Below are 21030 nucleotides of genomic sequence, written 5' to 3'. Positions count from 1 at the left end.
TGTTCGTGTGTGTGTTCCCATGTCCCTGTGTGTCTCCGTGTGTTGTCCCGGTGTCCCTAGTTTCGCCCGCGTGTCCCTCTGTGCGTCTGTGTGTCCCTGCATCCGCGTCTGTGTGTGTCCCCATATCCCCGTGTCCATGTGTCTGTGCATGTCCTCCCGTGTCCCCTTGTCCGTGTGTGTCCCTGTGCGTGTCCTCCCGTGTCCCCTCTGTCCGTGCGTGTGTCCGTGCGTGTGTCCGTGCGTGTGTCTGTGTGTGTGTCCCCGTGTCCCCTGTCTGTGTGTGTGTCCGTGTGTGTGTCCGTGCGATTGTCCGTGTGTGTGTCCCCGTGTCCCTGTGTCCGTGTGTGTGTCCCTGTGTCCGTGTGTGTGTCCCCGTGTCCCTGTGTCTGTGTGTCCGTGTGTGTGTCCCCGTGTCCGCGTGCTACCCTTGCCACCGCATGCGCGACTGCCGCGCCCGCAGGGCGCCCCCCGGCGGTGGCGCAGGCGCCCTGCAGGCGGGGGCGGAGGCGCTGTCGGTCCTCCCGGCCGCCAGGGGGCGGGAGCGCGGCGGCGCTGGCGCGGGGAGGGCCGGGCCGGGCCGGGGCGGCGGCGGCACCGAGCGGGCGGGACCGGGCGGGCGACGCGGCCATGGAGGCGCCCTCCGTGCCCTCGGTACCCTCGGTACCCTCGGTTGCGGGCCGCGGGCCCATCAAAGGCATCCTGAAGAAGAGCGGCAGCAAGACAACGTCGGCGGGAGCGGCCCTCGGGGCGCGGCGGGCCAATCCGGCCTGCGACGAGGACGAGCACGGGTGAGGCCCCGGCGGTGGGGGGCGGTGGCATGTCCCCGCGGGGCCTCTCTCCATCCCTCTCTCCCTCCCTCCGGCTGTCCCGCTCGTCCGGGGTCCCGCGGAGCGGGGTCAGCCGAGGGCGTCTCCAGGCGGGGCTCTGCGCTGCCCGTGCCCGGGTGATGCCGGGGGTATCAGGGGGTCCGTCCGGTGCCCCCCGTGCTGCGGCGGCCCGGGGGCTCGGCTCCATCGGCAGTGGGAGCACCTGCCGGGGCTGGAGCACCGCTGGGAGCGGAGGGATGCCGGGCTGTGCCCCTGGGCGGAGGCGGGCGGTAGCTGTGGCCGTGGCTCCTGCCAAGGAGTGGCACTTCCCCGCCGGTGTGGCAGCTCACAAAGGGCTTTACAGATGCTACGAGGGTAGTTCGCAGTTTGGGAAGTAATGCTTTGCCATGTGAGATTTACTCTCAGCCTTCTCAAAGGCAGCTCCTGTAACCAGAAGCGTGTCCCTGGGGAGGGGACCTCTCCTGGGCTGAAGTGTCATCAAGATGTATTGAATCATACGTAAAGATCTCACACTTGAGAATGTGCACAGGCCGTGTGGTTTGTGATCTGAGTGACATGAAAATCTTGGTTTAATTGTAACGTGCTGAGTTAGTCCTAATATGCAAGAAGTGGTCTTTAGCTGGCCAGCACCTGTCCTTGAGCAGTAAGAATTCCTGCACTTTTCCTGATGCACTCAGCATGTGCCTCCTAATGTTGCTCTCTGTCACATTATGGTGAGCAAGGTTTGACCTGAACTCTGTTTATAAAATTGCTTTTGACAGTTTTCTTTATGTGGGACCTAACTCCATATTGCAAGGAGAGAAATAATGATTAGAATAAAATGGACATGCAGGGTTTTTTCTTTTCTTTTTTTTTTCTTTTCCTGTTCTTTAGTTTTATTATTATGTAGCACAGGGTGTTCAGTATCACACCAGACATGAAGTACAGCTATTAGTAGCCTCTCTTTAATTTTCTACAGTTTCTTTTGTACCATTTTGAAGAATGAGCAGGAATTGGAGTATGAACTGATGAGTGTCTGGTGTATTGGTTATTGCACACAGTAATTTCTTGGGAAGCAGTTAGTGGGCAGGAGTCCAGCTTCTATTTCCTGTTTACCAATGTGAGTCAATAAAGTCAATGAGATTATTTCTGAAATTGCCTTGCAAGCTAAAGGATATTGGCTAAACCTGGCAGGCTGCATTAGGAGATTTCCAGGAAAGATCAGTACAGTGTATTTAAAGCTGGCTTGGGTGCAGTTATTATTTTTGATTGGCAAGCATCATCATACCAGTATTATTGTTTTTGAAAGAAAGATAAATAGTACAGCTGTGATTTTCCTTGCAGATTAAAAATTATTTAATAAATTCAGGTATCTTTTTTCTTCATTTACCTCTGTCAACAGCCTCTCTGCTTATTTCCAATATTGAAATTCAGTTCTGAATATCTTTTAAAAATAACTGCAGATGAAAGAGCTCATTGTGCCAGCTGTCATCTTTTAAAGATCCATGTTCAGTAGAGCTCTCATGGGCTTGCATCATTCTTGACCTTGCACTGTCGGCGATGGTAACATTCTTTGGAAAACTTCCTTAATGAAAATATGATGCAAGATGGAAGCTTGAGAAATTGGGACACCCCTGGAACTGCATCCTCAGAGCTGAGATGGTGGTTTAATGGTAGATATGTTCTTGGCATTTCTCATGTGCAGTACTTTTTGCCTTCAGGCCCCTGTAAGAGCCTGTGAGCGATGGGATCTGATATTTTATGAAGTAGCAGTGTGAGAGTGTGTGTGTCAAGCACCTGTGCTGGAAGAGATGAGCCTGCTATGGTAGGAGCGAGGAGTGAGGTGTTCCTTGAGTAACACTGAGACTTCTTGCCAGTCAGGGTGTGGTGTCAAATGAAATTATTGTGTATTTTTAAAGATGTGAGAAAATACAAATGAGCACTTCTGAGATTTTGCAAATATGATTTTCCTAAGGAAGATTAGATTTCCTATTTCCATATCTGAAAGGGTGTCAGGAGGCATTTCCCTGTCATGGTCCTGAGCTCTGTCATTAGTGTTACACTGTGCAGACATGCCTAAGCATGCAAAATTGGAGACAAACAAGGGAGATGTGGGTTTTTAGAGCACTTAGTCACTCTCCTGTGATGGCTTTTTACATGCAGCGGAGAAATGACGTTTGTCTCTTTGCCACTAATGATTTCTTTTTTTCCTAGCTGAACTTTAAGCTGTGCTTTGGGAGGCATTCCACAGCCAAGGCTTTTAATGTTGGAATCTGAGCTTAAAGAAATGAGTGTGAAAAACGAAACCACTACGAACTTCTTTACTCTTTATTTGTGAATCACTGCCTTGCTCGCTGTAGGCTGTCTGATTTCGAAGCAGCGAATGCAAAGGGATTGTTCCAAGATTGCCAATATTATTGTTGAGTATTGAGTTGTGAGCCCAGGCAATAAACCTTGATAGACTCTGGGCAGATGAACACAAAGCCTGTGCTGGGAGTTGCTCCCATCTGTCATACTTCCTACTCAGCTGAGCTCTGTCTGTTTACAGGGGCCGTGTACCCTTGGCCAACTGCCGTGGCTCATAAAAACCCTCGCTGTGCAACCGAGTGATCATCTTAGTCAGAGGTGAACTTTAGGCTGATGTTTAACTGGTGATTTTTCGACTCCTAAATAGAAAGGTTTGAATGACTGGCGTTCCTAGACCAGAGCTGCTGCTTTGTCATCAGGAAGCTCATGACTCCCCGCCCTGCCAGAGCCGCGATCGGGCTCACGTGTTGTCCGCTTAGGCTGCACAAAATGATTAAATAGACCTGAAGCCTCAAACATGAGAGCTTGGCATTGGTTACTGTATGCTGAGGGGATTAAGATCACTCAATTTGTATTCATTTCTGGAGTGTAAGTCTGTGGCATGTGGGATTCAGCATCAGCCCCCACATCTATTTTTTTTCTCTTCGTTTTTTTTCCTCCCACACTGTATTACGCAGTGCTCCCGTAAATGTAAAATTTTAGTTTGTGCTTGGAATTTTGCTTTATCAGTTTTTGTTTTACAGAGAGCATTCTGCTCAAGACTATTTGTGTTATTGAGATTGAATATATTTTTCAAGTTTGTTATTGGAACAGTCTGTGTTTAAACAAGAGTAGTTAAGTGGAAGTCTTCCAGCCAACTGTCCCTCTCCCCCCCAAAAAAACCAACCACGCCAAACCAAACAAAAACCCTACAAAACTCACGAAGTCCTGTAACATTTGCTTCCTTAACTAATAATTTTCAACAGGAATATGTTAATTCATAAAGTAATACTAAATTGTGAAATTATTTTACAAGTCTAAAGTTAGATTTTTGGCTTAAGCTAAGAGAAAGACCACCTTATACAAAGCTTGCAATAACCTTTTTAAGAGAAAATGTGGAACATGGTGGTTTTTGTTCATTTAACATTTTTTGTGGCTTTTAGATCAGTGGAGGGATGGCTCTTCCTCTGGCCACGGGACAGTTGCTTTCCTTGTGGCTTATATGTTTTGTCAGTGAGCAGCCAGCGTGGGTGAGCTTTTGTTTCTCCAAATACACATAAAATGGTACGTTTTCTGGTTGAGTGAGGAAATTCTAAATAATATAACATCACTGGTGCCTGCCTGTGTAAAATGTGAAACTCCCTCGGCTTAATTACAGCAGTGAATCAGTTGGCTTATGATTCCAATTTAGAATCACAAGAGCAGTATTAATAACCAGCTTGTTCTGTGCTGCTTATTTTACTGCAGGGGGGGATTTGCTGGTTGGTATTGTTTATGTAACAGGTTTGCTAATAGTCATAGCAGCTCCCTGAGCAGAGGTGAGCTGGAAGGTGTTGGGTTCTGTTGAGGTCTTGTGGGGTGTAATAAGAGGAAGAATGCTTTGTTACAAGTTACTATAAAATCCAGCAGTTCACAACACAGTGATTGAACAAGACCAGTAGTCTCTGGATTATATGAACAAGAATACATTTATAGATCACTGAGTTAATCTGGCTATTATGACTTAGTAGAGAAATTAAGTTGCACTGATAATTTGTCATGACATAAGTATCTATAGAACAGTATGTATTAGTCATACTTTGAACATGTCTGGGTGTCACAACAATATTCTTTGCACTTAGGATGTAGTAAAGATCAAAAGATGTTTTAAACATTCTTTCTGTGGTCAAACAGCACTAATTGTTTTTAGAATATAAGAAAATTTAACTTTGTTTTCTTATTTCAGTAAAAAGTCCCAGAAGTGGGACGAAATGAACATCATAGCTACATACCACCCTGCAGGCAAAGATTATGGCTTGATGAAAATAGATGAACCAAGTACTCCTTATCACAGGTATGCTTGCTAAACTCCTGAATGCAGCCAGGTGATGTCATAGTTTTACAGCAAAATTTACCTTGTGGGTGATGTAATATTTATTATGGCTGATTATCTGTGACTGTGCAGGCCTACTGAATGTATGCAATGTATTCAGATTTACAAAGCTGCTAAATAAAGCTTATAGCTATTGAGAAGAACTATCTAAAAGGGCAAAGTCAATTTTAGAAGGTTTATGTCTAGCAGTCTTTAGGCTTTGAATGGAATAAATAAGTCTGACTTGTATTGATTTTATTTTTTTCAGTACTAGAATCTAATGTTGTCATATTATTATTTAAAGTAGATTTGGAAAGCTTTTAAAGTACTAAAGGAGTCTTTTAATTGAAGGTTTTTACTGTTTTCTCAGCAAACTTTAAGCAGCAAATTACTAATAAAAGCTACTTTTTGTTTGCTCTCCAAGCATGGTAGGAGAAGATGATGAGGATCCAGTGAGTGATTCAGAAGCAAATGAGCCCTTAAAAGCAGATGTGCTGAGTAAAAAGTAAGTATTGTCATAGAAAAAATTGGCTAAATGTTATGATAATCTGCTCTTTCCTGGGGTAGATTTTCTTTATGGAAAGCTGATGCTGGTTTCTCCAGAAGTTTTATTTTTGCTGTAGTCAAATTAACTGGTTTTCAGTGCTTGGTGGCGCCACTAGTAAAATTGCAGGTTGTTACTACATGAAAATATGCAAAAATAATGAACAAAGCAGTTTGTATGAGTGTTCTGAAATGCCATCTATTTGAAATAGTGAAAACATTGCTGTTTCAGCATTTTGTATTGCATGATTTATGTAGACTGGCAGCTGCAGCTGAAGGTAAAGGACCCAAGATCATAGCAAGGCAAGAGGAAAGCAGTGAGGAGGAGGAAGAGGATGAAGAATTAACACCTGAGGAACGAGGTAGGCATAAGTTGTTTCCTTTGTTTTGCTTTGATTTTTTTTTTCCTACAAAATAGTTTCAGATTTTCAGTTAGAAATGTTTGGGAAGAAAAAGTACTATTAGAAAAATGTTGTGATTTGAAAATGAAGATAAATAGTCTTTGAACAAATATGCTGCTTGTTTCTAAACAGGACTGTTTGGTTTGGGATCTGCATATAAACAGGAATTTGCTGTTGCTGGATGCCTTCTTGTATACAAGCTTCAGCTGTGGGAATTCCTGCTAAAAAAATCTAGAGTCCTCAATTACGTTCTTCTGGTTTGGGGGTGAGGGAGTAGTTCTTAATATGGACATATTTCAGGTAGGCTTAATTCAATGAGTACCACTGCAATTAAGATGCTACCAATTGCTTGCAGACATACAGATGCTATTTCTGTTGTTTTCAAAGCAACTAGTAGGTGTATCCAGTAGGAAATCTACAGTTATTCCAAAGCAAATAGCACCTTTAATAGAGATGTTGTTTTGTGTTAACTTGAACTGGAGTGTTTTGAGGGAACAGGCAAACAATACTTCTGAGGTTTCAGTCTTGCATTATCTAGCTGGTGCTTCTCAGATTTCCTGGTCCCAACTTTAAGCGTGTAACCCTGCTATTCTGAAGTAAGAAAAAAACCCAACACAGTGTTTGGGCTGCCAATAAGCAAAGTTTATTTTAATTAAAATGCATTATTGCTAGACCTGCTAATGTTTAGTATATGGAGCAGTTAGGCTTCCGGCCATGGGGAAAGTGGAAAATATTTTCTTCTACATGTGGTAAATATATTTCTCATAACTGACCTTTGGTAGCTAGCCAGGAGTCAGGCCACATCTGCACAAGTTCATCTTCTGTCCCACCAGTATGTCTCAGTTTGTCCTTAAGTTTACTTAGAAACAAGGCTTGTGAAACTTTGGAATTTTGTGTGCTGCTACCAGATGCTTCTCTTGGTTCAGACTTGCTCTTAGTTGCAAACAGGTTCTTTTAAAAGTGCTTCAGCCATTCCAGTCCATCAATTACTATCCTTTTTGTGAGTCAGACTCAATATAAGAACACTCCACTGCTTGAAGAAAATAATTTTAATTCAGTGATTGATTAAATAACCAATGGATTTTCAAGGTAGGAACAAATTTGATCTAGGAAGCAGTGAGTGCCTCTTTGAAGAAGAAATAGGTTGATTTTTTTCTTTTTAAGGGAAGAAATAAATATTTGCATTTGTTTGTTCACAGAGAAAAAGAAACAGTTTGAAATGAAGAGAAAAATGCACTACAATGAAGGAAGAAACATCAAACTGGCAAGACAGCTCATTGCAAAAGAACTACATGGTGAGGAAGAGGATGATGATGAAGATGAAGAGATGTCTGATGTGGAAACAATGAGTACAGAAGCTACTGTACATGGTGAGCTACTGATTAATTAAAAAGCACGTGTAAGTACCAGTGTCCCTTTGAGCTGTTGGGAAACAGTGAGCAATGCTGCACACTGTCTTGAGAGATAGATTTGTAGCATGGAACACAAGCCACCAGTGTTGATAAATAGCATGTAGGCTTTTGTTGTGACAAAACAGAAAAGCAAACATCTCTGCTTCCTACTATTTCCCCACCATAACTGACTTTGGGCAGTGAAGTTGCCAGCATCCTTTTTAAGGGAAAAGCTCTCTTGTACCCAGCATTAAAAGCTGTGGCCACACAGGAGAGCCTGGCTTTTTGTTGTGGGTCAGTTCCCATTCTGCTCCCAATCCATCCTAGAGCCAGCAACGGGAAACAACCATAAATGTTTCCTCTCCACTGAGCCGACTGTATCTTAACTTCCTAAGGAAGAAAACTCTAATGTAAAACTGGTGTTAGGCCTTCAGTACAGACTTGTCCTTGAGCACTAATGTTTATTTCTATAGTATGGGATAAGACTCTCAGCTTTGCTTTTAGTGCAGCTACTGGAAGAAAGTCTGGGACTTTTAGGTTGGAGCTGTTTCTGGAACCTGCTTCAGGGCTGTCTCTTCACAGGAAACATAAAACTATAGAGGCTGACATCTTCTCTTTCATCTTTAAGCTGCTCTCTGGGTGAAAAGGGTAAACTGTATAATAAAAGTCTTAGATTTTTGTGGTGGTCTTCCGGTGAATAATTACAGTTCACTTTCCACCTGTGTGTGTAACAGCACTTTGAACAAGTTTTTGACATTAAAAAAACAGACATCTGTTGCTGATGGGCTGTGAAGTCTGTAAGCCTCATTCATCTGTGGGTGACAAAGCTATGCGATTTTAGCATGGTCTGCAGACTTGGGAAGATGCTGCATGGGTTTAACTTGGTTCACATGTGCTTTTCACAACCATGTGAACTAGGACCTCTTCTAAAATTCATTTAAATTCCACGCAATGAAAAGATGATATGCAAAGTTGCATGTTTAAGTTCTGTGGATTGCACATTTTAGTCCCGTCATTTATTACAGGGGGACTAATGCCTTCACAATTGCTCTGAAAGGGTCATTTGGTTCATGTCTGAGACCCATTACTGGACTGACTTAATCCAGTAACTTAACATATGCCTTATAATGGCTAATTACTAGAACTTCACTCTCCAGGGGAAAGGAGGGCTCCAATAGGCAACCGTATGACCTTTCTCCATGGCTTGAAGCTGCCATCTCTCTGCACTCTGCTGTAAAACAGAGGCAACTCCGCTCCCCAGCTGCATTCGCCACTGGAAAGAAGGCACACCTTTGCAGCATTTTTCCATCTCTATTGTTGAAGTCCATTCCACCTTCCTCATAACCAGCTTCAGAGCCACAACTGGTAATTATCAATTTTAGACTGCTCATGGCTTATAAACTGTCTGCCAGTTTATCAACCCATTAACTAACTGGTTCACCTCCACACCATAGCATATAGAAATATTTTCCATTAACCTGATGTAGTTCTCAATTCTTGACTTTTCTATCATTCTGCTTAAACCTTGATGTTTCATTATCTCCTAATCTCTGCATCAACTCTCACAGCTTTTGGTCTCTGTCCTTGGATCAGTTCTTCTGAGGTTCAGTACTGGTCTCACTTCTGTAGCAGCTGGTGAACTGAATGTCCTCAGACATTCCTACATTGCGATAAATGTTCAGCAACATAGCTGTGTTAATGTCAAAGTTTTACTGGAATAACTTTTTTGAGATTTCTCTCTCATCTGTATTCTGAGAGCACAGAAGAATTTTCTTATTCATAAATGTCAGTTAGAGCTACGGAACATTTCTCAAATAGATGGTTTTAACACTTGCTACTTGGGTTTTTTGCCCATCTCTGCTTTTAGTCATGCTGTGCTTTTGGTCACATTAAGCACTTGAGTATTTAAAACAGTATTTCAATTTGATTGTTTCCTTTGTGGAAGTAGATCAAAATGCTATTAATATTCATGTTCCTGAGAGTCCCTTGTTAGTACTGTAAGAGTATGGAAAGATTATTCACCTGGATAGCTTTCAAAGAGCTCTTTGACTTCAAATTGTGTTTTAAAGTGCTTTTGTATAGGAAAGGAAGGGTTGAGTGATGCAGGAGCTGATTTTTGCAATGGCTTATATCGGCTTCACTGACTAACAGCCCTGACACTTGCTTTTAACTGCAAAGGAAATGTCTTGGGTTTTCTGGTGTTGTATTGTAGCTACATTTTGATAAATCCTTCCATTTGACTTGAGTTCTTGGGAAGTTGTGGAGATCGTGAGGTGATGTGGCTACCACTCACCAATTACGCCTGTCAGTCTATGTGAGTGGGAGCTGGAATGCAGTGTCTTTTTATTCCAACACAATAACACGACTTCTGTGGTACTGATGATTACTGCAGGTAAATATGTGACATAAGAGGCATTTCCTAGTGGTCTGTTGTGACTTTAGGGCTCCACTGGCTCCTGGGTTGTCTTTTAGGCAATTTGAGACCCTCTTCTCACTTGGAAGTTTTTTTTTGTCTATGAAGATCCCTAAAAGGTTCTGTGCTTCCCTGATCTGATGTTCTTTTTTACCCTCTAATCCTGTCTGTTTTGTATTTGAGTAAAACTAACTCTTCTAATCTCTACACTCCCCTTTTGAAGAAGGGGCTAAAGTCTTAGGGCAGGTTTTTAAGAAGGCTCCTGTCAGACACTCCCAGGTTCACTAATCCAAGTTGCGCTTCTTGGTTACAGACTGAGATTTCTTGCCGATCGAAATGAAGATGGCCAGTCCAGTCAGTGATGGTGAGAACTCTTCGTGTATTTTTGCCCGTCTCCATTGTGGCTGCTGAGTGTTCTAAATGGATGGGTCATTCCTTGCTTGTCTCAAGCAGCTGTACCTTATCCTATTCATATGGATTCTAGCAGCCAAGATTTTTTGTGGAAAAGAAAGTTGAAGTCACAATAGACTGTGCATGGCACGGGGATTAGAACTAGATGACCTTTAATGTTCCTTCCAACCCAAACCATACTATGATTCTGTGTTTGCTTGTTTCAACATTTCAGCTTCTCTGGCTACTCCCTGTTTATGACTCCATGAACAACATAAATAGACTTTGCCAGCAGAAGTGACCTTTGTTCCTCTCCATAAAAACTTTTCCTTTAGAAATTCTCTTTGAAATCACTGAAGGGAATATTCCTGATGTAGGTAAATTTAGGCATGATGATTGCCCTGCAGACTTGTCTTTACTTCTGCTGCAGAAAAGTATCAGGTAGAGGGTGTTGTCTGTAGCAGTTTAATTGACAAGCAGTAAGACTATTGTTCTCTCTCCCTGGTTCATTTAGCTGTGCTAACCCTGCTCAGAGAGCGCCCATCAGCTGAGCTGTCACTGACTGGGTGTGCCCTTTGGCCTTTGGTAGATACAGAATATGCTGTGTTTCCTTAACCAGGGCAAGCATCGCCCTAAAGATGATTTAAGTGAGAAGGCTGGGAGCACACAGCAATTGGTTCTCCTGGTTAACTATGCTGTTTACTTGTTAAACTGCACATTACCAAACCTAACTCATGCCCAAGCTTAACTGGTCTTTTAAAAAGATTATTATCATTTTGATGTGGTATTCTTTGATCTTTCTCTTCTGCCACTAATTTTTAGGCACGTACATATATAGAGGGAGAGTGGGCTTTTTTGTATAAAAAGCACTAATAAGGCGTTTTCTCCAATTTATTGCTGTGCTTTGGCTCAAAACCATGAGTTAACAACTTCCTGAAAACACAACAGACTGTGTTCCTTCTTGTATAAAGTTGGGGGGTTTTATTTCAAGTGTCTCATTGAATTGAAATTTGACATGGAAAGTGCTACGTTTGCTGATGTTCAAGAACTTCATGTGTTAGGTCTTAACTCCTGGGTTAAATCCTCCCAGTTCCAGGGGTGGTACTCGGTGTGCTGAACAGTGGTGTTGGCCACCTTTTCAGAGTGTGAGGGTAAAATAACTACTTTAAGTTTCTGCACTCTTAGACTAAAAGCTAATACATTGCTAAGATGGCAAACATAACCTTTGGAGAAGCAAAGATGATTTCAGGAGGATATTTATGTGTGTTTTGAAAATATTCAATGAGTGTGAAGAATTATCTGTTTTTTTGTAATCTTTCTTACACAGCACATGTTACTCGTGACCAGCTGGAAAGTAGAGCACACAGCATAGAAGAAATCTGTCCAGAACTGTAACTGCTTGTCAAAGACACACATATAAACATCGCTTCATGTTTTTTGCAATTAAGGCTCTTAAATGTTGAGAAGCATATCAGTTACAATGTTGTATTGCCAAGAATGTTAATTTTAGACTTGTCCATTAGGCAGAAAACACTGTCTAATTGATTTATTCTTGTGCCTAGTATTTCATGAAGAATACTGCTTCATAATCTGTTCAACCAGAATGGCATTCCCTGTATGTATAATGCTGATTATCTTGCGTGATGTACTGTTACTCTTGCTTTGAAACACTCACTATCTTTTGGTTTTTCACTATTTATTTGAGAGTGTTCTAGATGTGGTGTCTCTTATCGAAAGGTTTGGGATTCAAGAGCCAAACGGTACAGCATAATATCAGATTGACATGTGAGCTATTTATCAGATGTGTTAAGCAATTTAAAAAGGGATTATTTAAGTCCTACAACCTTTTTGTAAAGTGTTGACCTGTTAATCTAGATTTCAGTATATTACTACCTGCACTTTCCCAGTCTTTAGAACAAGAGCTGTGTTATTTCTTAAGAGCGGTGTTTGGAATCGGTTGTTAGTTTCTGACTAAAGCAGTACTAACATCTGGTGGAGGGAATGTTTTGACACTGGAAATGGCTGACTTGATCTTTGCATTTCACTGTCATTATCTCTTCCATCGGGACTGGCTGTTTTGTGGAGCTCTCTTTGGCTTATTGTGAGAACGTGGAAGTTTCCTCCAGCTTTTCTCTTAAAACCACATCCACTGTCACTCTTCTGGCGCATTTCAGACGTTTGGTTCTTTCCAGTTGCATGAACAGTGCTTGTGCTACTAGCACCTGAGGAAAAACACCCAGCCACAAGGAAATCCACATCAGGACTGTGAAGATGTGCTGAGCTTAGGCTCTGGCTGTTCTTTTTTAAAGATAACTGCTGTTGATCTACTCATTTGGGGTTGGCAACCCCCTGAAAACCACTGGTCTGTATCTTCCTATGTCCATTGCAACTTACAGCAACTGCTTTTATAAATGAAGGCTTTTTGGAAGACTAGAAGGGAAACTGCCTAATTCAAATACTTTGTTTACAGTGTGGTTATATAGCCCCCATAAAGAGGGATTCTGCACCTCCAAATTATTGTAAGCAACTTCCCACTGGGTGAAATTTGACTGGTGAATGTTCCGGTATTCAAAGTAGTTCCTGGGGTTTATTACACCAACAAAGTAATACACTTAAGCTTTAGCTTGGTTATGGAATACAGTGTATATCTTAATTTTGATCTGAATTTGATATGTTGCAAAAATCCATATAATTATATGGATCTATTTTAAAATGTCTTTTTCTCCACTGTATATGTGAAGTTTGAATAAAGGAATGAAAGTTATTTTACAGTTATATGCATTCTCAGGTGTGAGCTTTCCTGAAGTCCCAGAGAGATTGAGAGTGAATAAGGTGATAGGATGCTGTCCTTTGGAAGATTTATACAGGAATAATTCATGAGAATGGATGCATTGCCAAAGATACCTGTGAGTTGTGCTAACTGGGTGTTGTAGTGTGCCTTTCCCAACTATCTCCTCTCCTTAGTAGGTAACAGCGTAGATAGTCAGCTGTGGGATATTTAATCTTCTAAGGTCCCGAATCAGGGTGAATAGCATCTCTTCACAAGAAAGAGTTGAACTCTTGATTCAGGCCAGTGTGGTGATGCTAATTTTTCAAGATGGATAATGCTATTTCTTCTTGTATCAAACACAGTCACTTCTATAGAATAAACAGGGGTTAAGAGCAAGCATTTAGATACTTCTGACTCCTCAAGTAATTTATTTGAGCTTTAAATTTGGCTCGCAAGAATAGGATTTCAAAACTCTTAAGTTTGCTCCCTTTCCATAGCAGTTTGCAGTGTTCAGAGTGTTGTCTGCACTGAGCTGTGTTTCAGACCCCGCAGCCACGGGCCTGGCCTGGCCCTGCTGGGCACTGAGGTCCTGCCGAGAGCGCGGCAGCACTCAGCAAAAGTCACGTCGCTTTCAGAGGGGTGTGGGTGGGTCGAGGGGTGACCAATGTGTGTGGGCAACACAGATCTGTTCTGCGAGGCTGTACAACACATTGCCTGTACTTGGTGATAAGTACACGTGGGTACTTTGTACCTGCAGTTAAGGTAAAATCCAGCAGCACCAGCTCTTATCCAAGCTAATATCCTGTCCTCCTTACCCACCCCCTGCCTTCTGTGTCCAAGACCATTTTGGTGCTCAGTGGGGCTTCTCTGTACCCTACAAGGTCTAGAAAGCATTTTGTTTAACAAACAAACAAACTTTGCTAACTTCCAATAAAGACCTTTCCTGTAATGGCTTCCAAAGTCCCGAATGAAATGAGTGTGTAGCTTTGAGGGAGGTACAGTACATAAATGCATGAAGATGGTTTTAAATTAAGCTCAGAATGTATAGTAGGCCCTTTCATCAGTCAGATGATTTTGAGCTGAGTGATTTCCCTTTTTCCATGCCACCAAACCCCTAAGTTCTAGTTTGATGCCATTTTGAAACTTGTTTTAGTTTGGGTTTTTTTAAAGGCTTTGTTCTCTTCATTCTCCTCGGTGCTGGCAAAAATTCTTTTCTGCTGTTTCATCTTCCTCACCAGGAGTGCAAACCTGATGTCCCTGACACTGCTTCTAACTGAAAGGCGGGTTTACTTGGTTTTCTCCAGGCTTACACCTTCATGCATTTTAAAAGCTAAACCAGGCAAGTAGTTACAGATACTCTATATAGCTTTTTTTCCAAAGGGATGTCCGATTTCCCTCTACTTGGGAAATATCAGTTATAGTTCCCTGCTGAAGGGACAAGAGAAGAAATGCCTTTTCTCTTTTTACATTGATGGGGATTTAGCTTGCATGCACATCTTAATCTTTGGGTGCATATGGTAAAGGCTCATTTGTACAGTACAGAGTGGTATGAAGAGGAAACAAAAGATATACAGCCCTTACTAATGTGGACAGTGAGCTCCACAGCATCATAATTGTGAAGCTTCTTGCACAGGTTTGAGTCCTCAAGCTGCATCCTGTTTAGAAAGAGCATTTTCAATATGCTTCCAATAGGAAGATAACTTGCAAATAAGAGCCTTAACTCTGTCTATAAAGTTTTTTTTCCTGTTTTTAAAGTTTCTTTCACACCAAGTTGTACACAGTTCGTGGAAACTGCAGATATTTTTTCCACTCTCTCATGTTAAAGCTGTAAATCTTACCAGAACTCTTTGTTTCTGTAATATGCTTTTTTTGTGGTGTTAATTATGATGCCACCTCGCAAATGTAATTATTCTATTAGAAACCAGTGTTAAGTGTCACAACGTAAATAAAACCATTGTTTTCATTACTGCCTTATGGCACTAATACTAATCTATTGGTTTTACTTCTTGGAGCTCTTCAGAAGAAACCAGCAGCTACTGCAGAGTTTGCAGGTGTGTTCACAGATAAATTCTTAAACCAATATTGCAATTTCCTTGTGACTGCAAGTGTCACTAAAGATGTACTCTTCAGTGTAACTTTTATATAAATCAAGTTTGTACACACTTTCAGATTTGTTGGCTTACCTGGACCTCGGGGTAGATCTGGTAAGCCGAATCACGAATTTAAGACAACAGCACCACATAAAAGGTTGCATTTTTGGGTGTTTTTCTTTGTGTGTTGTAGGATTTAGGCACGACTGGTCTATCTCGTCATGGTCAGTGTTGAGTAATCACTCACTGGCATTGAGTAATGGAAAATGACTAACACCAACTACTCCTTAGGAAGTAAAACTATTCCCAGAAAAAGAGCTGGGCTCTTTTCAATTGCATACTTCAGCTGAAAAGTGGATTTCACAACATCAATGCAGCCCAAGTGATACAAATATTTCTTAACATGATGCTTCTTCTCAGTGGGTGTGACTTGACTCCTTAACCAAACTAGTGGTAGTTTGGCTACTTTTGGTGAGGGACAGCTCACAAAAACATACAGTTGTTACATCTGTGTAACTTGGAGTTTGGTTCTGACATTTCACCAGTCTTAGGAAAAAACCCTGACACCCTAAACCACAACTGAATGAACCACAAAGTGCCCCTTTGCTTCTGTGAAAGGACACGTGAACTGAGGGAGGAACAGTAAGAGTACTGCAGGCATTCACCCTCTTGGAAACAAAAGAAGTCTTATGTTCCCCTCCATCCTTCCATGCTGACTGTTTCTCCCCATGTGACACTAAAAGGATGTCAGGGGTGAGAGAATGGGGATAACAGGAAGGAAAAAGAGAGGCGAAACGTGGTGCAGGTGCTGTGGCAACAGAAGGTGTGAGGGCTGCAGGGGATAAGTGGGCTCGCTGGAAGCAGGTATGGCAGCTCCTCAAACTCCTGGAGGAGCCAAGTGTGAAGATTATCAATCAGCTTCCCAGCACGGCGCCCCTGTGCCTGCAGGATGGAGCCCGGGACGTGTGACTGCTTCATCTGTGCCAGGTCTAACCTGAACAGTAAGTCGTACTTGTCTGTCCCTCCTTTGGGGATGAGCAGCATGGCTGGAGCTCCTTTGCTTGTAAGTTTTACATCTGGGAACAGTAAGAAGTGCCAAACTGGCTAAAGATCTTTTCTGCATTCCCTTAAGGGATCAGAAATCTACAATGTTTCTGCAGTCCTTCACTGCAAACTGCGAGAGGACCGACATGGTCCTTTTCACTCTGTGATACGGCCCTTCAAAGAGTATTCTCGGGCAAACCCGAACACACACACTTGATAGTCTTTGACAGGAACACCTGCGGTCTGCGTTTATCCTTCAATGACACCTTCGAGTCTCCCCCAGGTAACACAACTCCGCAGTGATTACCACGGTGTAGAAGTGCATCACGCCGGAGAGCACCGAGAGCTGGGGCTTCTGCACGGTGACACCCTCAGCAGGGACTGGCCCTGTGTGCCCTTGTCTGAACCCCTGTGTGAGTCCGTGTGTGCCGGTCCGTGCGCGCTCCCGCCGCAGTGCCCGCCCCGCCGGCCACGGCACCGCGGGCCCCGCTCGCCCCCCGGCATCACCTGCTCAGACTGGCGCCGGGCCGGGCCTTCCGGCACAGGTGTCGCTCCCTAGGGGGGGGGGTTCCCTGTTGATTGAGGAGCTTTAATGTAACATATCCCGCAGGTACCGACCGAGCACGGCCCGTCCCGCCCCAGCAGCGCCGGTCGGGCCCGAAGCCTCTGTTCCGGGCGGCCGCGGCCATGCAGCCTCCCATTGGCGCGAGAGGTCGGCGGCCGCGCTCCCATTGGCGGGACCGGCTGTCACTCTTCGCACCCCGATCCCTGAGGGGCCGGCGGTTGGCTGCCTCCTCCGGATGGCCGCGCTGATTGGGCGCTCCTACCGTTGAGCCCGCCTCTCCCGCCTTGCGATTGGCCCGCGCGCCCCCGCCCCGGTGGGCGGTCCCCGCTGGCTGCCCGGGCCGTCAGTCGCGGCGGGGCGGGGGCGGTGCTCGGAGCTCTCTGCCCGCCCCCGCCTCGGCACTGCCCCCGCCCCGAGCACCGCCCGCCGGCCCCGGCCCGGCCTCGCCTCGCCCCGGGCTCTCCGCGACACCACCGCCAGCAGCCGCAGCAGCGGAGGCAGCGGCGCCCCGGCAGCATGAAGGTGACCGTGGACTTCGAGGAGTGCCTGAAGGACTCACCGCGCTTCAGGTACCGCCGGGAAGGGGCCGCGCCGGGTCGTGCCGGGGGACAGGAAGCGGGGCCGGGTGTGCGCGGGGTGGGCAGGGGCTGCCGGGGCGGGGGCCGTGGGGGCCTGGTGGGACAGGTATGGGCAGCCGGCTCCGGGGAGAGCGGCGGGCGGGGCTGTGGTGGGTCCTGCCGGGTTGTGGGGGGCTCTGAGGAGGAGGGGAACGCGGAAAATGCGAGGGAAGGGGGCAGCGTATGTGGTACGGGAGACTGGGTGGGCAGTGTGCGGGTCTGGGGCTCGTGTGGAGGTGGCAGAGTGCGCGGTGATCGCTGCTGGGGTCACCCCCTCTGAGGAGGTGGGTGAGGAGTGCCAGGCAGCTGGTGCTCATCATCCACAGCAGTGCCAGCTCGGGCTCGGGAGCGTGGACTTTCTTGGTGGTCCATCTCTGCTTCTCCAGGGCTGTGTTCGTGCTTCAGTCCCCCGTGTCTCCTGCTGCACGGTCCGTACTCGCTGTACCCACTGTTGGGGTGCCAGTACCAAACAAACTCATATAATCTCACTTCCTGTTGTCACACCAAGGCATGGACTCTTTTGTTTTTTCCCCACTCCAGTGACCAGTTGTCTGTCACTGCTGTAGGGTTACTTCTGCTTATGTCGGGCAGCTTTCCCCTTCATCTTTCCCTATGTTTTTATCCATTCCCCTTCATCTTTCCCTATGTTTTTATCCATTCTCTCTATATATATTTTACACCATTGTATCTACTCAACATAGTTGTGCCTCTCTGTGGGATGTGTGGCTGGTCTGTGCCTCCATACATCTGCCACCCTCCCTGCTCGTTGGTGGAGACACAAACAGCTCCATGACATGATGTGTCACTGCTGTGCCCCTCCTGTCCCATGCTAAGCCTATGTTTGGAGTGCCTGTGGCTCTGTGGTTGACACAGCCTGGATGAGCTCTGCTTGTTGAGGGAAATACTCCTGCCCTTCCTCTGCTCTCTGGCTGTGTGTTCACGCCTCCTTTTTGTATCAGCTTTACCAATCGCGTGGTTCTGGGATGTGGAGGAAGTTGGAGAAGAAGGGTTGAATGGTTTATGCTTGGCAGAAGTTGGAGTTCCTGTTCTTACCTCCTTTGCTCCTGTCCCTGCTGCCAGCTGGTTGCTGGCTGCTTCTGCCATGGGTTTTTTGGTGACTGTGACATGTATTGTTGGCTCCTTCAATGAGGTGGGTGCCCTGGCAGAAGAGACTGGATGGTTCTCTGCCAGGCTAGTGCATTGAGTCAGCACTGCAAGGGGTGTGAAACCTGCTAAAGCTTATGGGGGGGAGAGAGAGCAAACTTCACTGCCAGAAGCAAGGCTAGAGGAAGGCAGCAAGGAATGAGACCTCCCCTAGGGCAACAGGCAGCTCAGCTGCTCCCCAAAACTTTGCCCTGAATTGGACATGCTATTTAATTGGTCCATCCTGTTTGGTGACAATGTAGTTGTAGATTGACTTAATTTAACCACAGAACTAATTGCATTTTTTTAGTTACTGATACTTGCTAAAGTATTAAATACACTAGAGAAAACAAGAAATTGTGACTAAAATTTGTGAGCAGAAGTATGCTGCTGTTTATTCAGGTTAAGACATACAAGTTCATTTGAATTCACTTTGTATCATTCTCCTTTTGCCCCTCTTGATTCCTTTTCTTCAAGGAAAGAAACTGGAGAAAGCACTTTGTCGTCAGGATCCTTTAGTACTTCATGGTCTTTCCCTCGGTCTCTGATACTACTACCCTTGAAGAAATTGCAGAAAACCTTGTGGTGCCATCACTTGGTGCCAGCAAAACATCCTTCCAGCCTTTAACTGATAGGAAGTGGTTAAAATCGCGAAGCAAAAATCCTATAGTATTTCTGAAAAAACGTTTATATCTCTCATTATTAGTCATTAATATTTGCTATTGTAATTTTGGTCATTTTTAGTGTTCCTGTGAATTGCCCAACCAAAACACCAGAAACCTTCTGAATGAAGGTTACTGCTCTGGTTTCGTTGAGGGATGTTGGAGACACTGATGTAGAGCAAGGTTGTGACAAAGTCCTTCATTCTTGCAGGGAGTAGCATGGACATAAAGCACCTTCCTGTGCTGTGTTCCCTGTAGCAAAGCAGAGCTGCAGCTTTCTCCTGACTTTGCTGAGCAGGAGGGTGTAGCCTCCCTCCTTCCCATCACTGTACCTGTCGGAGCAGTTAAATAAACCTGTTGGGAGGCATATGGTGTAGAGAAATGTCACAGAGGTTACTTTCCTATGGTTGTGGAGAGATCTGGGAGGACATGGGTGAATCAGAGTTCTTGAGTCATCAAATCCCTGTTTTCATGGGGAACTGTTTAAATATTTTCAAACATGCTACTACAGACAGCTTCAGACACATGGCTTTCTTGCTTGCCTGTTTCTTGTGGAGTTCGTGTTGATCTCTTTTGGCTTTGAGATTTAATTGGGCCCTGAATCACAGAAACAAAGGTCTGTTTCCTTGCCTGAAATGCATCTGAAGGGAGCAGGGGTTGTGACTGTTGATACGTGATTAGTTAATAATGGCCTCTCTTAAAACATGGACAGTCCAAAGATCTAGCAAGGAAATGCGTTTGCAGTTCTGCTACAGTGTGTGGTGACTTCCCATCAAATGAAGAAGTTGCCTGGGGAGGGGCAGTCCTTGAGTAGTGAGAACTGATCTGTGCTGGCATGTTCTGTGTATATAATCAGGAATTCCTAGAGTAGTTTTTGATATGCAAATAGTGTTGTGAAATAATTCTTTCTCCTCTAAACAATGAGAGTTTGAGTTTCAGAGTTTAATGGAACAGGCTTTTACATTGCTGTTTCATTTTTTCATGTAACTAAAGAACGTTTTCTCTCAATGAGTGAGGTAGGCACTGTGTTAACCACATGAATCAGTCTGCAGCTAAATTAATAGAAAGGAGAAGCAATTTTAAGTGATGTGGAAATAACAGCTACTGTAAGTAGCAGTTAACAATCTTGATAAAAAATAATAGAAAAAGCTTGCAGTGTGTGCAATTGTAGAACTCTCTACGAAAACCTTTGGTCTGATCTAATTTTTAAAAATGCATCAGTAAAAAGATGAACGTTTTTGAGATAATTTCTTTGTCCTTATCTGTCACTGTTGCTGAAGTTTAAATTTTTTTGCATTTAAATTCCTGTTTGCTTCCTGAGACCCCAGCTGCAGAACAGATGATGGCTGAATGAGGTAGATGAAAGTATATAAATGAAACTGTTGCCAATTACCATTCTAAGTAAAAGTATTTGTGGGTAGTATCTGAGTAGAACTGGTGGTTATATATATATATATAATGGCCCATCTTCGCGAACGAAGATTTGGGGAAAGGTCTTTTACCTTTCCAGCCTGCGCAATGGATTTTTTAGGTGAGACACAGCCTGGTGGTTATAGTGTATTCCCTTTAAAGGGACTCATCTGAGAAGTCTTCCCTTTAAGTTTAAGCTGAAGCGTTGCTTTGGGTGGGCAGGCCTGTGGTGTAAGACTGGCTTGTCACTGGAGTTCCCTGGCATGTGCTGGTTTTCTTCTTCTGTGGCTTTGATTCTGGTCTGTCTGAATGGGCCCAGCTGAGGGGCACCTCGTGCTTATGTAGGGGATGAGGCTGAACAGGACACTTGTGCCATTTTATGGCTTTCTGGGTGTATGATGTGGTTTTTTTTGCTCTCTTCTTTGGTG

At 44.3% G+C, this 21030-nt stretch overlaps 2 protein-coding genes across 11 annotated transcripts in view; both read left to right on the top strand.

Moving 5' to 3' along the window:
- Nucleotides 1-560: 560 nt before the first annotated feature.
- Nucleotides 561-13076, top strand: PPP1R2 (protein phosphatase 1 regulatory inhibitor subunit 2). 5 transcript variants are annotated; one of them, XR_003534703.1, is made up of 8 exons: nt 591-788; nt 5038-5145; nt 5588-5668; nt 5965-6068; nt 7307-7477; nt 8656-8863; nt 10225-10275; nt 11629-13076. XR_003534703.1 is itself a non-coding variant. In XM_027686042.1 (7 exons), exons 1-6 carry the CDS (start codon nt 628-630, stop codon nt 10227-10229), a joined length of 630 nt encoding a protein of 209 aa, XP_027541843.1. In that variant the 5' UTR covers nt 561-627; the 3' UTR covers nt 10230-10275; nt 11629-13076. The 5 variants fall into 5 exon arrangements, 3 of the variants coding, with proteins under 3 accessions (XP_027541843.1, XP_027541840.1, XP_027541841.1); XM_027686042.1 differs by lacking the exon at nt 8656-8863 and having other exon boundaries at nt 561-788; XR_003534704.1 differs by lacking the exon at nt 8656-8863 and having other exon boundaries at nt 593-788; nt 7307-7506.
- Nucleotides 13077-17153: 4077 nt separating this feature from the next.
- ACAP2 (ArfGAP with coiled-coil, ankyrin repeat and PH domains 2) overlaps nt 17154-21030 on the top strand; it is a 64237-nt gene continuing 60360 nt past the window's right edge. For all 6 annotated transcript variants that reach the window (XM_027685970.1, XM_027685967.1, XM_027685971.1 and 3 more), the window contains exon 1: nt 17154-17339. In XM_027685970.1, the coding sequence (XP_027541771.1) occupies nt 17287-17339 (53 nt within the window). In that variant the 5' untranslated portion in view covers nt 17154-17286. The remainder of the gene's footprint in view (nt 17340-21030) is intronic.

Source organism: Neopelma chrysocephalum, unplaced genomic scaffold (genome assembly GCF_003984885.1).
Source record: "Neopelma chrysocephalum unplaced genomic scaffold, ASM398488v2 Primary Assembly neopelma1_70, whole genome shotgun sequence".
Classification (NCBI taxonomy): Eukaryota; Metazoa; Chordata; class Aves; order Passeriformes; family Pipridae; genus Neopelma; species Neopelma chrysocephalum.
The sequence above is the reverse complement of the archived record's forward strand: the minus strand, read 5'-3'. Positions and strand labels throughout refer to the sequence as shown.